The sequence below is a fragment of the Manduca sexta genome, chromosome 24, assembly GCF_014839805.1.
Source record: "Manduca sexta isolate Smith_Timp_Sample1 chromosome 24, JHU_Msex_v1.0, whole genome shotgun sequence".
NCBI classification, from domain to species: Eukaryota; Metazoa; Arthropoda; class Insecta; order Lepidoptera; family Sphingidae; genus Manduca; species Manduca sexta.
This window is the reverse complement of record NC_051138.1, coordinates 9231913-9248923: the sequence shown is the minus strand read 5'-3', so window position 1 is coordinate 9248923 and position 17011 is coordinate 9231913. Positions and strand designations below refer to the sequence as shown.

Genomic DNA, 17011 nt, shown 5'->3' with positions numbered 1-17011 from the left:
GAACATAAAAAAATATTAACATTGAACTGATACAAAACTTATATCATTTCCTAGCGATCATAGACTTGCGATAAACACTCTGTTGTTTACAAACTACAAAAAATCTCGAGTGAAATAAGTACAAGAATAACAACTACACACTTAAGACTATAGGAGAACAAGACGAATACAAAAAAACTTTAAAAACACGGACTGCACAAACATAGTATTAAATGAAAATGACAATTTAGAGTTATATTACAAGAAAATTAAATATCAATCGTTACGAGCTTAAAAACAACATACAGTACTAATATCAATAAAAAATCACAACGCATTATTTCATAAAAAAACAAAAGCTCTCATACATAGGAGAAAAGGATTAACAAATAAGAAAAAATTACCATTAGAAGAAAAAAAAAATGTTATTTGTATATTTTTTTATATAGAATTATTAATAAAGAATATAAATTCTATATTCTTAGTAACAACAAAACAACATAACAAAAATAATTGAAAATCATTTATACAAGTTAGGAGGTATTAAATAAAAATAATTTAATAGTAAACGCATACCTACTCCTTTTAATTAATTTGAAAGAAATTTAGCTCATAGATGGACTATGCAATTCAAGTCTAGCTTAACTAGCAATTTTAATTAGGCACCGACTCCAAAATTGGTATCCAGGATATATATCTGTTATGTGAAATTATTTTATGGTATTGAGTGGTTTTTGAAGGCGGTTTAAGTTTTTGTTGGTGAAGAGTACAAACTGGTGTTTCTTGCCTGACTTTCATTCCAGTAAAACGTGAGCGGGACCGCGTGCAATGTTTTATAATCCTTAAAAAATCCTTTTAAGGCTTATTAAGGCATTCCACCTTACCATGAGATATACATGGGAAAGATAAATCCTCCACAGATATATTTCGGACTACTCTTTAAAACCATAAATATTAAGGGGATTTTAAATTCCATTCCATCCTTTTAAAAAAATCATACTTATTTTTAAAAGGATGGTAAAAGAGCATTTCTTCACCCTCTAAAATCAATTTGTATGACATTGATATAGCATTTGTTACTTATCTATTTGTGTAATTCATATTAAAACAAACTTTAAAATTATGATAATGCTTTTAAGATATTTTTAGAAGTTAAGTTACTATTTAAGAGGCAGTAGGCAGGCCCCCCCACGAGGTGGACCGACGATCTGGTGAGGGTCGCCGGAATCCGATGAATGAGGGCGGCCCAGAACCTGTCCCTATAGCGCTCAATGGGGGAGGCCTATGTCCAGCAGTGGACGAATCACGGCTGAAATGATTATGATGATGATAAAGTTTTTTTTTTTTAAATATTCTAGACATCCGATATTAGCCCTCATTGTTAAAAACATTCGAAGTAATAGTACGTACCAGACGTGTAAATAAATAACAAATTAACAAAATCAGCTATCCATTTGAGCCAAAAAAATAACGTACTTAATTACTTAGTTGACACGTCTTCGTCTTCGTTGACACGTTGACAAATATAATATATAATAAACTACACGTGTAATAGCATAGATTATTTATAAAAAAGCTATATTACTGTTTATAATGTGATTATTTGTGTAAGTTATTGTAAACAAATGCATTAAGGTAACTAAAATAGAAATTGTAAACATTTGTCTGAAATGGCGGTAGTGCTTAAATGTTTTGACGTTCGAAGTGATATAAATACCGGCCACTTGGTTGATACGGGGCATTTCGTCGTGAGCCGTCGAGCAGAGCAATACTAAGAGACTGACAAGTTAAGTAAATACACTTTATTTCCTTTTAGTTTCTTTCACAATTAAACATTGTTTATTAATATGATGATTAAACATTTAATAATTTGGGAGTCGTACCTACGTTAGGGTATATACCCTAACATAGTACATATTGTATAATATATAAAAGATAAAAGATATAATAAATGTATAACTGGTGCTATAGTAATGTCTAATGCCTAATGTTAATGAAACATTATATCAGTGGCTATGTTTATTGATGTATATCAATATCAATATAATATATGTAATAAATATATTGTATAACAAATATAGTGGGCCTTGTTTCCTTGAAAACGCATCCGCCCTTCCCTACTTGATTACTGACGTAACGTATTTATCACTGATGTCCTGATGGTATAAAATGATTGATACATATGTTCGTTTGCTTATATAAGTGATCTGTGTATAAAAATACACAATTATTTTAAAATGTCTCTACTTAAAAATCTAACATCAGAAGTGGGATAGATATCACCTCACATACTAATACCATGAAGTTTTAGTTTCAGAATCCCGTTATTTTAGAAGTTCTCCTCAAAACAAACCGTGAGGCTGCTGCCTCAGGACATCGACGCTCGGAGGACGACGTGACGCTCCCAGTCTTCGATCTAGTGACTAGTAACAATGGTACAGACAGCTGGTGTCACAGTATCGAGGAACTGTCCAACAAATTTGGTTGGGGAAGTATCAAAATCGTTGCAAAGCCTTACAGGGATCAGTCTTAATATAGTTTGAGTTATGGGAACAGCTGGGAGCAAGCCTGGGAGAACTTCCGCACGGACCTTCCGGATTAAATCCGGAGAAACAGAACTTGGTTGAGAACTTTCCAAAGCCGTAATCTATTACTCCAATTCTGTAGATTCTTGTTGGGTAAACGTAAAAGAAAAGAATAGGCTGCTGCGAGATACAAAAACATTAAAATGGGTTCCCTCAACAGTAATATACAGACTCCTCCTGAGATTATATCCTTGTGTTTCAGCTACGCCCTTTAAAGCACAGCGATCCGGGGAATATCTGGGTGGGGTTCTGGAATGGAGACTATGAATTGGTAGCCGCAGCGCCGGACATCCACCTACCACCACCTGCGAGGTGGACTAGATGGTTGCTGGATGCAGGTCGCTCCCGATAGGTCGATCTGGAAATTTCTAGGAGTGGCCCATGGTCAGCAGTGGATAATGGATATCCTGCGGCTGATAATTACCGTATAGCTCCTCGTAAAAAGGAGAAAGTAAAAATAGTCGTGGTTATACTAGAATTCATATAATGCGTTTGCAAGTCCAGTAATATGTACTCTCCCTTTCATTAAAGACCAAGCTGATACCTTAAGCAGGATAAGTTCTGTTTGTCAATAGACATGAGAAATGTGTATTTATCAAATACCAGTTTCTGGAGACTCCTTTGAATATATAACCTTCTTAACCCACGATGATCATAATGAATTTATAAAATGTGGATTGGCATCCGCAATGGGCCATTTCTAAAAGCCGCCTTACATTTAACTTTCACCTGGTCTATAGGAACGATCCCAAATATTTGGTTGAAACGGTTTTGGATTTCGCTGTCTCTGGATTTAGGGATTTTAAGATCTTTTTTTGTCGATATTGTAGAATACTTGGGTGAAATAGAAAAATCCTCCCAGCCGAATTTTCGGCCGCGGCGGCGGATTTCAACGGAGATCGGTACGTAGGAGGTATTACAATGCACAAGTGGTTGTGCAATACGTAGGTGCACTCTCTGTTCCTTCACTCACAGTTCGGAGAGACGACAATCCGTCATGACCGGAGAGGATCAAGCGCGGAACCACCGACTTTGCGTGTTTTCCGCGGCACGGGGGTATCCCACCGCCAACTTCCTCACTTCAAGCTGTAACTGAGTAACGTTTTCAGATGGAAAAACCCAATCGCAATTATTGCGGCCCGAACCGGGCTTCGGGTCGGCGACCCTAGCGCAGTAATCGTACCGTGTACAATTAAAACTGCACCCCTGGGGCAGACCGAGGCAGAATGTTCGGGTAAGTGTAGATCTAAAGTTTCTCCTCTGGTAAATTCACCCATTCTTCGTAGTATCAAACAAGTCCGCTAATTCATAAGACTAGTTCCTTACTTTAGGAAATTCATTCCAAAATTTGGTGCACGTACTGTACGCACAAAAAATTGCCAAAAAAAAAAAAAAAAAAAAGAATTTGGAAATGAGTTCCGAACAGAACATTGTAAGGATTACGTAATTTCTTACTAGGTACCTAGATCTATGTTAAAGTTTTGATCCTAATTTTAAAAACTGAGCTTTCCACCGGTGCCAGTGCAATATGACATGGCGACATTTTGTGTCAGACATCCAGTAATGTGTCCAAAGTTACCACATAGTTTATTTGAAGAACGACACCCATATGACTTGGAATAATATTTATCGCCAGGAGTAGCTAGCGAGCTTCAACGACATATCAAACTGGAAATGTATGTTCACCAGCGGGTGAACATACATTTCCAGTTTGATATGTCGTTGATTACCTTAGCCATAAGCTAGTTGGGACCTCTTCCACGACTATTACTGATCCCGTTAATGTAATACATAATCTCCAGTTTTGGTTGAAGTAGCACAACAGAGAGACACTGAGACATTGTCCATTATAAAGTGTTTAGACAGGAGAGCTTGATGCTAACCAATATGTAAAAAATATTTTGTTATACTAAAAGATGAAACGAAATACAGAATTAAAATTGTATACCCCAAATGGATAGCCTAGTTGGGTGTGAACGAACTGCCGCGACAAATGTCCGCAGTTTTGAATCCCAAGGTCACACAACTGATTTTTCCAAAACAAATGATGTGTGTATACTTTGTGAATTATCTCTTACTTTAACAGTGAGGAAAACATCGTGAGGGAATCTGCATACCTGAGAAGTTGTCTATAGGAGTTTTGAGGGTGTGTGAAGTCTACCCATCTGCACTAGGCCAGCATGGTGGGCTATGACTTAATCCCTCGCAGTAGTAGAGGAGGCTCGTGCCCAGCCGTAAGACAGTACCATAATATAGGGCGTTTTTCTCATATACCATGATGAGAACTACCTCTATGAGGAATTATGTGAATTATTATGAGGAATATGCCCTTGAAGAATCTAAAATACCTGAACATTTTTTTGTTTTTAGCTCTAGCCGCCTTTGTTCGAGAATATACATCGGATTTTTTTTGTATTAAGCACAAGGGGTACAATGGTCCCAAGCAAGGCTTCCTTCACCAGATCGAGAAAACAGATGCTTGTTTTTGTACCATTCACTTGGATTGCATAAGGCCTTTTCTCCGCTCAGATAAAGGATTTGGACATATTCTGCTAACGGACAGGTATACTAAGTTTTGCTTACTCCAACCACCTAAAATTCTTGCTGCTCAGGAATTGATACGAGGCTTACAAGATACTATCAGCATACTTGGAACTTCTTCTATAGTGATTTCAGATAAAAGTACTGATTTTAGTAGGAGTCGGATTACATCATTCTTTGCAGAACTATATAAACATATAACCGTAGTACTCCAAGACATGGTGGTTAACTGGACATGATAATGTCTATTGTGACCGCTATGCTTGGTAGTAAGAGTATGTGTAATGATCAGATTGGCCGAACGTTTTATGGAAGGTCCACCTATGAACATAACGGTACTAAAATTGACATGTTTCTCCCTATTGCGTATACTTACGGGAATAGATGTAAATATACCTTCCGTTTAAGCCCATTTAGATAATACACTGGAAAACAATATTGTACAAAATCCGATAGAATCTTTTGCAAATCGTAGCCATAATCTAATTAGATTTGTAATCAATGAATTAATGTCGTGATGTAAGTTGGGATTGTCAGTGTTTCCGCTGGCCGGTCATTTGCTTGGTGCAGGTCTATCTCACTAGCAGCGGGTGAAAGGGACTTAGCATATCTAGGCAATTGGCAAAACATGAAAGACAATCCAATAAAAATGTTTCCGCTGGTCGGTCACTTGCTTGGTGTAAGTCTATCCCACTTGCAGCGGGTGGAAGGGACTTTGCATGTCTAGGCAATTGGCAAAACATGAATGGTAATCCAATAAAAAATATTTGCGCTGGACGGTCATTTGCTTGGTGTATGTCTATCCCACTTGCAGCAGGTGGAGGGGACTTGACACGTCTAGGCAACTGACAAAAGCATTACAAAATTATATACGAAGTAATTACTGTTGTACTTGTTTAGTGTTGGTATATCTCAAAGCACCGATTGAAAGGGACCAACATGTCAATTCGGGTACTATGTTACTAGCTGCTAGCCACACCTTCGGGGCCAGTCGGTCTCACCGGTAGCTGGAGAATGTGACTGGCATATCTAGTCGTCTGGCAAATAAGTTCCATCAATAGTACGGGAATGGCACATGTCTAGAAAAAAAAAGGGAAGCCGACTACCAAACCTTCACTCGTTGGAAACACAACAAGAAGTAGTACTTCGGGGACGAAGTACTGTCAGTATGGCCGTAATAGCATAGATTATTTATAAAAAAAGCTATATTACTGTTTATAATGTGATTATTTGTGTAAGTTATTGTAAACAAATGCATTAAGGTAACTAAAATAGAAATTGTAAACATTTGTCTGAAATGGCGGTAGTGCTTAAATGTTTTGACGTTCGAAGTGATATAAATACCGGCCACTTGGTTGATACGGGGCATTTCGTCGTGAGCCGTCGAGCAGAGCAATACTAAGAGACTGACAAGTTAAGTAAATACACCTTATTTCCTTTTAGTTTCTTTCACAATTAAACATTGTTTATTAATATGATGATTAAACATTTAATAATTTGGGAGTCGTACCTACGTTAGGGTATATACCCTAACATAGTACATATTGTATAATATATAAAAGATAAAAGATATAATAAATGTATAACTGGTGCTATAGTAATGTCTAATGCCTAATGTTAATGAAACATTATATCAGTGGCTATGTTTATTGATGTATATCAATATCAATATAATATATGTAATAAATATATTGTATAACAAATATAGTGGGCCTTGTTTCCTTGAAAACGCATCCGCCCTTCCCTACTTGATTACTGACGTAACGTATTTATCACTGATGTCCTGATGGTATAAAATGATTGATACATATGTTCGTTTGCTTATATAAGTGATCTGTGTATAAAAATACACAATTATTTTAAAATGTCTCTACTTAAAAATCTAACACGTGCAAGATCGAACCTATTTCAATTCGTTCTTTCACGGTTAATAATTGTACGCAGAAAAATGTCAGCGTACAGACCTATTTCGACAAATTTGAATAAACAAGCCAAATCGTTTTTGTGTTTTATTACTATACCATTACCATATAGCTAGAAAATTAATTGAAAACTGTAAATACTTAATTAAAATTAGACAAATTCTTGTATGAGTTTAGTCCTAATCTTCCAGGGAACGTCGAAATACAGCTATAATGTTTGTTAGCGCCATAAACTTGACTTACTTTTCGGAATCACTCACGCGTTCTAGTGGAACGTAGAGAACAAGAGGGACTCGCAGGAAATATACTCAGAAAAAAACCTAACACAATAACAAGATATTTGAATTATACGATGTTACACCTACGGTATTACCCTAACGCGCCTTATGTAAAATACATTAAACCTGGTGTAGGAATAATGGCGAGTAACGATGATAACGCTAGTGCAGCTCATGAATTTTATAATTATTTAAGCTTCCGCCGCGCCATGCCACTAGCTAATGAACCACACACACGGCCACCCGTCCATTCCGCACTACAGAAGGTATGTGACTATCATTTTTTCACATTGTTACTGTAATTAACTTGCATTTTGAAGATAAAATAATTATACCTTTGCCGTCTATTATGATTTTAATAAGGGCTTTTACATTCAAATTAAAAAAAAACATATTTTTACGGTTTCATCTAATAAGCGCTTCCAAGAAAGTCAACTATTAAAAAAAATGCATTATCACTCTTTATAATGCAAAATCATTTGTTTTCGTGACTCAATCTAGACGGATTTGATGGATAAAAGCCTGTTGTTATTTTATCTTAGGTTTTCTCGATTCGAGTTAAACTCGGTGTTCCAACGGCCCGTAAGACTCACAAGGAAATAATGGTATTGTATTCATTATTAATTCATATGTAAAAGAGACCTTTGTGACATTTATTTTTAAATGTCGGCACATTTGCAAACAAATCTAAACATTTTAATTTGATTTTGATATACTGCATACCGATCAATTATTTCGAAGGCGTTCAACTTTACGAAATAATTTAACATTCAGCATTTGACCTTAGTCAAACGATTTTAATTATTCATTAATAATAAATGTAGCAAAATCAACTAAAATACGATTTAATATCATGTATGTGTAGACAAACTTTTCATAAATATATGTTTCGAAGATTTTCTTATTTTTTTCTTATAAAAGCCTAATATCGCTTAGTACGACCTGGGATTCGAACTCAGAGCCTTAAAACACTGTCGTACCACAGAGGCAAGAATATGATTATTAGACATATTGCAAATAACATTACACATTATGGGAAGTACGTGTATACTATGTACCTAATTCATGTTTAGTTAAATTAAACTCGATATTTTAATTTGTTATGTATGACCAAACGTTTGGTTAACAGTGCGTTTCACTATTTTATTTAGGTACCTGCTGAATTTATAACATACTTAATAAAATCCAATAATAATATGAATGTCAAAGAATACATACCTACTAAGTACTTAACTATTACTTAGTCAAGTGGTAATAAAAAAAATGTTTAGCTTTTAACGATCTTGGCAAAAACCATTGGACTATATGGTATCGGAAACATAAATGAAAACGGACAGCGCATCTCTGTTACTACGTGCAACTAACGCCTTCTTCCAAAAAAAGCGCACAACACTTCTTATATTTATTTAAAGGCACCCATACTTATTGATACACATAATTATACACAAAGAAAGCTATAAGGTACTATAGCTGATATGTATGCCAATAATAAGTACACACAGGGTTTACCAATTATATGACGTTGTGTGAACAGAAAAAATATTACAGTAAAATATACCGAAATAAAAATACAAATTTAAAAAATAAAATAATTATTTGCGAATTTGTTTCAACAATTTACTTATAAAAGCATTTAATTTGTCGTGAAATATATCAAGATATTTTACACCTTTATTTGCAAGATTGTACTGATTACATATTCTGACAGTTGGTGAGGTATTGCAATGTGGGATCTGAAAAAATCTAAATATGGGTAACCTGGGTATATTGTATATATCTATGCAGCCAATCTTGCCATGAATTAATTTATGTAGAAACTTCAAATTGCTTAATAGCCGCCTATTACGTAATGAGTCCAATGTCCATGGCAAAATATTTTAGTCTATTGTAACAAGTAGATCTATGGGAAAAACCAGAACAAAAAAGTGCAAGGTGCCTTGTAAATGAACGCAAACTGTGCCACTGATCACTCCTTGGTTATAGCCAAGGCTAGACTCGTAGCAAAGATTAATTCATCGGAAAGTGCTCGTTGTAAAATTATAATTAACACCAAAGCCATATTAGATGAAGGTCGATCGAACCAATTTACCTCAGATGTTAGGGAAAAACTAAATTCAGAACACCTTAATGGAGAATGCTCAATCTATACGGAACGGAAGTACAAAGAGTCTGGCAAACGTGATATGATCAGCTTTCATTTCATCACATAGGAATTCAAGTCGTGGGAAACATGCACCTATAATAAGTCAGAGCGGCGAAAATCATCTGAAATGGGATGATAAGCATGACGAAACCTGGCTCGATAAAATTAAGCAGAAAAGGTTGTATTTTGCTACAACTATTTCTTTCTCGGACTCGCGATTCTCCTGCAATATATGTAGCAACGCCTTGTAAGCCACAAAAAGAAATATGCCAACACTAGATTACAAATATTCATGTATTCGCTAGAAATGGCTACTAATTTAATATAGTTTTATATTATTATTCTACAAAGATTGGTGATTGTATGAAAACCTCAATTTAATAATATTTATTAACAATACGTACTCTAGGGTACCTATAATTATTCATTATTATTTGAAGCCCACAAACTATAGTATATATACTTACTTATGTATTTATAGATACTGTTTTCTGTTTGGACTATTGTCTGTAGCCTTTAATCGTGTTTCTAATCGTATGTATATGCATTATCATTAGTATGTAGATTTGTAGGTGAAAAGTCATCATAAATAATTGAGCGATCTACATATAAATATTTATAAGGGACAGCTACGTCAGCATTTTTGACGATTTACATTAAGGCACACTGAACCGCACGGGGCGCGGCGTAATATTTACATCTAACTTATCCCTAATTATATTCATCGTTGCCCGGGTTCTTCAAAAATACAGTAGGTATAGCCAAGTCTAAGAACCTGTAACGTTCTAATGTATGTCTATAAATTTATTCAAAAACACAATTCAGTATAAAAGTACAGATAAAACCACATAAAACATAATATCTGTAATTTCCGTTTACCCAATATACCTGAGTGAGGGTATTAAAAAAAATTACTACGTACTTAACATTCTTTTTATTAAGCTCAACCTCCACGATTTGACTTTCGCTAGTTTAACTATCACAATTCATATCTAATATACAACCGACATGGCTGTGGAAAGGTTACGTGTTATGCTTAGTATCATATTCAAATAATTTCGACACATGCATTACGTATTATTGCTGAGTTAGTAAAATACGTTTACCGTAAACTTTATTTGGAAATACGAAGTCGTGGAATAGGTATGTCTTTTAAACATTTAATATATTGGAAAACTATATTTAAGCTTATTACAAATTTAAATCAATTACATATTTAAATTTTGTAAATTATTGTGTACGTGTTCGGTTACTTAAAACATATTACTGGCATTAAAAGCCAGGGTCTTCAAATGGTAGACTTCAACTACGCTATGAATTATTTGTAACTATAGGTACCTCTGCTACATTTATACAAATATATGTTGTTGCGCATCATATTAGGTATACAAAATACACACAAAAATAAAATGTAAGAAATGGCATTAATACGAAAAACAATGATGTATTTTTAAGACTTATTTTTTGTTAAACGACATTTACTTCTAGTGTACTAATTTCGAAACCAATACTGATATATTTGTATTACAGAAAACGAGGATGACTGAAGTGACCGAGAAGGCCGATCCTGCCCAAGAGATCGAACTTAGCAAGAAACGGGAAGCCAACTGGCCAGCAGTACTGATCCTTATACACGTCCATCTTCTATCGCTGTACGGATTGTGGTTGCTATTATATGATGTAAAATGGTTTACCGTATTTCTCTGTAAGTATTTTGGAAATTAGATGTTTGGAAATATTATTCCCATAACACCAATAAATATCCACTACTTAATGTAATTTAGTTGATCATTCAAATTATCAATTACAAATTATGATTGTAATGAATGGATAATTGAAATCTATCATGGGTTATAAATAACAAGCGTTAAAATTCAACACTTTTCTGACGATGCTCTTAACACTACCAAAATTTTACATTGGTATCATCAATATTTGTCGTAAACCTGCAATTGTGTCGAATCTATCTATACTATTATATAAAGCTGAAGAGTTTGTTTGTTTGTTTGTTTGTTTGAACGCGCTAATCTCAGGAACTACCGGTCCAAACCGAAAAATTCTTTTTACGTTGGATAGCCCTTTGTTCGTGGAGTGCTATAGGCTATATATCATCACGCTATACCCAATAGGAGCGGGGCAGTAATGGCTAATCTCAGGAACTACCGGTCCAAACTGAAAAATTCTTTTGCGTTGGATAGCCCTTTGTTCGTGGAGTGCTATAGGCTATATATCATCACGCTATACCCAATAGGAGCGGGGCAGTAATGGCTAATCTCAGGAACTACCGGTCCAAACTGAAAAATTCTTTTTGCGTTGGATAGCTCTTTGTTCGTGGAGTGCTATAGGTTATATATCATCACGCTATACCCAATAGGAGCGGAGCAGTAATGGCTAATCTCAGGAACTACCGGTCCAAACTGAAAAAATCTTTTTGCGTTAGATAGCCCTTTGTTCGTTGAGTGCTATAGGCTATATATCATCGCGCTATATTCAGTAGGAGCGGAGCAGTAATGAAACATGTTGCTTAAACGGGGAAAATTATGAGTTTTGAGCGCTTCCGTTGCCTGCGCTGCGTAAACGGTTAAAGTTATGCAACAATGATGTATGACGGGATTGTTTCACTTAAAAAGTTCTAAAAAATATATTATAAAACAAAGTTCCCCGCTGCATCTGTCTGTCTGAACGTGTTAAACTACCCAACGTATTAAGATGAAATTTAGTATGGAGACAGTTTGAGACCCCGGGAAGAACATAGGCTCCCGGGAAACTACTACTTTTATAACGGAAAACTTTAGTCTGAAAAACTTTATAACGCGGGCGGAGCCGCGGGCAAAAGCTAGTACTATTATATAAAGCTGAAGAGTTTGTTTGTTTGTTTGTTTGTTTGTTTGAACGCGCTAATCTCAGGAACTACCGGTCCAAACTGAAAAATTCTTTTTACGTTGGATAGCTCTTTGTTCGTGGAGTGCTATAGGCTATATATCATCACGCTATACCCAATAGGAGCGGGGCAGTAATGGCTAATCTCAGGAACTACCGGTCCAAACTGAAAAATTCTTTTTGCGTTGGATAGCCCTTTGTTCGTGGAGTGCTATAAGCTATATATCATCACGCTATACCCAATAGGAGCGGGGCAGTGATGGCTAATCTCAGGAACTACCGGTCCAAACTGAAAAATTCTTTTTACGTTGGATAGCCCTTTGTTCGTGGAGTGCTATAGACTATATATCATCACGCTATACCCAATAGGAGCGGGGCAGTAATGGTTAATCTCAGGAACTACCGGTCCAAACTGAAAAATTCTTTTTGCGTTGGATAGCCCTTTGTTCGTGGAGTGCTATAGGCTATATATCATCACGCTATACCCAATAGGAGCGGAGCAGTAATATCTAATCTCAGGAACTACCGATTCGAACTGAAAAAAATATTTTTGTGTTGAATAGTCCTTTGTTTGTGGAGTGCTCAAAGTGATATATCATCACGCTATGACCAATAGGAGCGGAGCAGTAATGTCTAATCTCAGGAACTACCGGTTTCAACTGAAAAATTCGTTTTGTGTTGGATAGCCCTTTATTTGTGGAGTGCTATAGGCTATATATCATCACGCTATGACCAATAGGAGCGAAGCAGTAATGGCTAATCTCAGGAACTACCGGTTTGAACTGAAAAAATCTTTTTTGTGTTGGATAGCCCTTTGTTCCTGGAGTGCTATAGGCTATATATCATCACGCTATGACCAATAGGAGCGGAACAGTAATGAAACATGTTGCAAATCGAGGAAAAATTATTAGTTTTGAGAGCTTCCGTTGCGTGCGCTGCGTAAACGGTTAAGGTGGTAGCTCAAGGTCCATTTTCATACATTTTGTTTCGGCTTTAATCTGGGTAACTAAACAAGTATTGGCAAGTAAAGAATTTAAATTCACGTCTAGTTAGTGATTAGTTCTCGCAGTTGAAAGAAATTTGTAAAAATACTTAATAATCATGGATATTTCTGCCCTTAAAATTTCGTCATTTTAAAGTTTAAGGGCCGAAATATCCATGAGTATTAATTATTTTTACATTTTTCGTTCAACTGCGAGAACTAATCACTAACTAGACGTGAATTTAAATTCTTTACTTGCCAATACTTGTTTAGTTACCCAGATTAAAGCCGAAACAAAATGTATGAAAATGGACCTTGAGCTACCACCTTAAAGTTATGCAACAATGATGTATGACGGGATTGTTCCTCTTAAAAAGTTCTAAAAAATATATTATAAAACAAAGTCCCCCGCTGCATCTGTCTGCCTGAACGTGGTAAACTCAAAAACTACCCAACGTATTAAGATGAAATTTGGTATGGAGACAGTTTGAGACCCTGGGAAGAACATAGGCTCCCGGGAAACTATTACTTTTATAACGGAAAACTTTAGCCTGAAAAACTTTATAACGCGGGCGGAGCCGCGGGCAAAAGCTAGTTCTTTATAAAAGTGTTAATCAAGAAATTGTGTAAAACTGTGACCATTTTTCAGTGATATCCCTCTGCTTCATGGCAACACTCGGAATGACAACAGGAGCGCATCGCCTCTGGGCACATCGCTCTTACAAAGCACATATTAGTCTTCGCATAATGCTTATGCTATTTCAAACTTTAGCTGGAGTGGTAATATTTTTTTAATTGCATATTATTTGTGGTCCACTTAAAGTATAATTTTTCCATGCCAAAGATATTTCTTGGTTTACTCCTTAGTTACGAAAGATAAACAAAGTTAATAAAATACAAATATTAGATTGCAATAATTTCATTGATACCATGAGTTATAGTATATTATTACTAAAATAAATACTAAAAAAAACCTTGTGATCACTTTTTAGACTAGCATATTAAGAATTTTATTAAATTTTTACTATTATAAATATTTAAATTTCCAGGGTTCTATATACGACTGGGTTCAGCAACATAGATTCCACCATGCACACTTCGCCACAAGCAATGATCCCTACGACAACAACAAAGGATTTCTCTACGCGCAAATCATTACACGCATGAGAAAGCTGAGTCCACATCAGGAAAAACTAAAACAATCTATCGACATGTCGGACTTGGAGAATGATTCGGTTGTTATGTTCCAAAAGAAGTGAGTGGGCTTTAGTTACTCCTTGCCACAATGATAGGCACATTTTACGTATAAAGAAAATAAAGCAAATAGTAATCCAATTTGCTAAGGGTTGATGGAATGTTTACTTTAAGATATATAAAAAAAATCTATATTCATGTGCGTATACAGTGATTTTAAAGGTCAAAGTCTCATGTCCAACTTCTTACAGGACGTTTTATATAACACTAAAAATGCCCATTATTGTATTAACAGGATATACTGGTTGCTATATATCATACTTTTTTTGCTGCTGCCTCTGAACGCACCTCTAGAGTACTGGGACGATTCTGTGCTCAGCGCAGTTTTCGTTATTGGATTCCTGCGATACTTCATAGTACTTCATGCTGCGTGGCTAATAGAAAGTGCTATTTGTGTTTGGGGTCTAAAACCTGGACAAAAGTAAGTAAACTTACTGCGAATTAGTGACAATAAAATTATTTATATTTGTTGTACGCAATTATAGAGATTTTTGTACTATTTGCTAATTTTATGATGTCTTTTTACTTTTTACTCACGACATTATTATATAATCGACTCTACTGTTTGCAACTGTTTATTTAAAACTTCACTGATCAAGCTGGAGGACTTATTTAAGACCATAGCAAAGTAAAATCGTAAAATATTTAATCACAATTAATTTATTTTGCATTTAATAATACAATTATTTTATTTACAGATCTCCACCAGATTCCAACTCGGTATTCATAATATCAATGAGTTTTTGGCCACAATATCACTACCTGATCCCCTACGACTACAAATCAGGCGAATATGGAACTTATGGTACGCACAAAATTTAACAACATACCTTTAATAAATTAAATATCATAGTTATATGATGTAACTAGGCGCTGCTCGCGGCTACGCCCGTGTGAAAAGCCTTTCCCGCTACAAAAGTGTCGTAAACACTTTAGCGATTCATAGCCCAACCTATACGACGCACACGATATTTATTTAAAAATGTTTATCATCCTTTGATCAACAATACCTAAGGAAATATTCCATGAGAGAAGATTCCCGGGATAAAAATGCCCCTATGTGTTCTTAAACACAAACTATCGCATTTGTAATATTAGTAAGAAGATACATAAGTTTATAAGCTAGGTATTTCCTATTTAATTCGTTTAGATACAATTTCTCAAAATAATAATTAGTTATACATAAATAATTTCTGACAACATTTCAGATTCTGGTTGCTCATCGGCTTTTATCCGCGTATGGGCTGCTCTTGGATTAGCTACTGATCTCCGCACCGTAGAAAGCAAAACCATCCAAAGAGCGTTAGCCAATGTAGCAAAAACAAAACGGTCCCTTCAAACATGTCTTGAGGAGGCCCTTAAAGAGCAATGCCTTCCTGATCAACATTACTTGAGAAGAGGATAGAAAATATTACTAATTTTAATATTATATCTAACCGTAAATATCTTTAGTTAAACTTACATTACACTAATAGACGTTATTTATTAAAATATGAAATGTGTGTCGAAATAATGTATTTAAAATATTATTTTTACCAGAATTAAAAATACTACATAAAACAAGCCGACTATTTTATGCTGCCGCAAAGGGACCTGACGAGGTCACGATCATCAATGATCAAGACTATATAATTTTAGGGGTAGAGTGTTCATAACATTAAAATATCTACTTACTTATGTAGAATGTAGTCCTTTCAGTGCCAAGATGAAAAAGAGAAACAAAAATTTGTTACTTCTGTTAAATTTGATTTATTAGGATACAATTTGTTACATATTTTCTTAAAACGGTCATTTTTAATTTAGATCGACTCATGAAGAACTTCCTTCGCGAATTCGATTATCTAATTCTTGCAGTGCATTATTATTGAAAAGGGATTTCAGAAAACCAATTTTATCTAAAATGTTATTATAACATAACAATTTGACCGTAAAGAATTCCTTGAATGTTTTTAATATACAATACTGCCTCGGAGGCGTAGGTGTACTCCATGCGCGGTACGGCAGCGTTATACTTAAGGCCCTGGGTTCGAATCCCGGGTCGGGTAATGATATTTGGGTTTTTCTACTCAGTATCACCACGGAGTCCGGAATTTGTGTCCAATATGCGGATAGGGTCGCCCCCTATAACGTCATAGGACGGAACACACTTAGCGAAAAGTGGGTGCCCTAGTTGGGTCTCTGCATACCCCTTCGGGGCAAATGCGTGAAGCGTATTTGTCTGATTTATCTTAAACTAGCGACCCGCCCCGACTTCCCACGGGTGCAATGCTGATACTAAATACACTACAGAAAAACTGTGAACGTTGTATATAAAAACATAGCGGCCCGCTCTGGCTTCGCACGGGCATAACATAACAAAATAACAGTATTTCTCCACTATTTAATGGATGTTATTATACATATAAACCTTCCTCTTGAATCACTCTATCTATTAAAAAAAACGCATC

General features: G+C 35.5%; 1 protein-coding gene and 1 long non-coding RNA gene across 5 annotated transcripts; both read left to right on the top strand.

Moving 5' to 3' along the window:
• The first annotated feature begins 1537 nt into the window (after positions 1 to 1537).
• Positions 1538 to 6810, top strand: LOC119190423. 2 transcript variants are annotated; one of them, XR_005112918.1, is made up of 2 exons: positions 1538 to 3798; positions 4935 to 6810. It is a non-coding gene; the product is annotated as an uncharacterized LOC119190423 (long non-coding RNA). The 2 variants fall into 2 exon arrangements; XR_005112917.1 differs by having other exon boundaries at positions 4651 to 6810.
• A 620-nt stretch (positions 6811 to 7430) lies between these two features.
• On the top strand, positions 7431 to 16194 carry LOC115450001 (acyl-CoA desaturase). 3 transcript variants are annotated; one of them, XM_030177898.2, is made up of 8 exons: positions 7431 to 7571; positions 7848 to 7910; positions 10979 to 11153; positions 13960 to 14090; positions 14360 to 14565; positions 14800 to 14985; positions 15263 to 15369; positions 15773 to 16194. In XM_030177898.2, exons 1-8 carry the CDS (start codon positions 7446 to 7448, stop codon positions 15967 to 15969), a joined length of 1191 nt encoding a protein of 396 aa, XP_030033758.2. In that variant the 5' UTR covers positions 7431 to 7445; the 3' UTR covers positions 15970 to 16194. The 3 variants fall into 3 exon arrangements, with proteins under 3 accessions (XP_030033758.2, XP_030033760.2, XP_030033762.1); XM_030177900.2 differs by lacking the exon at positions 7848 to 7910 and having other exon boundaries at positions 15773 to 16189; XM_030177902.2 differs by lacking the exons at positions 7431 to 7571; positions 7848 to 7910 and adding an exon at positions 10349 to 10591 and having other exon boundaries at positions 15773 to 16185.
• The last annotated feature ends 817 nt before the right edge of the window (positions 16195 to 17011 follow it).

Bases quoted from the DNA above. Each gene is read 5' to 3' on its own strand.
- LOC115450001 (XM_030177898.2), top strand. From the start codon at position 7,446: ATGGCGAGTAACGATGATAACGCTAGTGCAGCTCATGAATTTTATAAT. The intron at 14,986-15,262 runs GTAAGTAAACTT...TTTTATTTACAG, and splicing joins GGTCTAAAACCTGGACAAAA to ATCTCCACCAGATTCCAACT. The intron at 15,370-15,772 runs GTACGCACAAAA...ACAACATTTCAG, and splicing joins AGGCGAATATGGAACTTATG to ATTCTGGTTGCTCATCGGCT.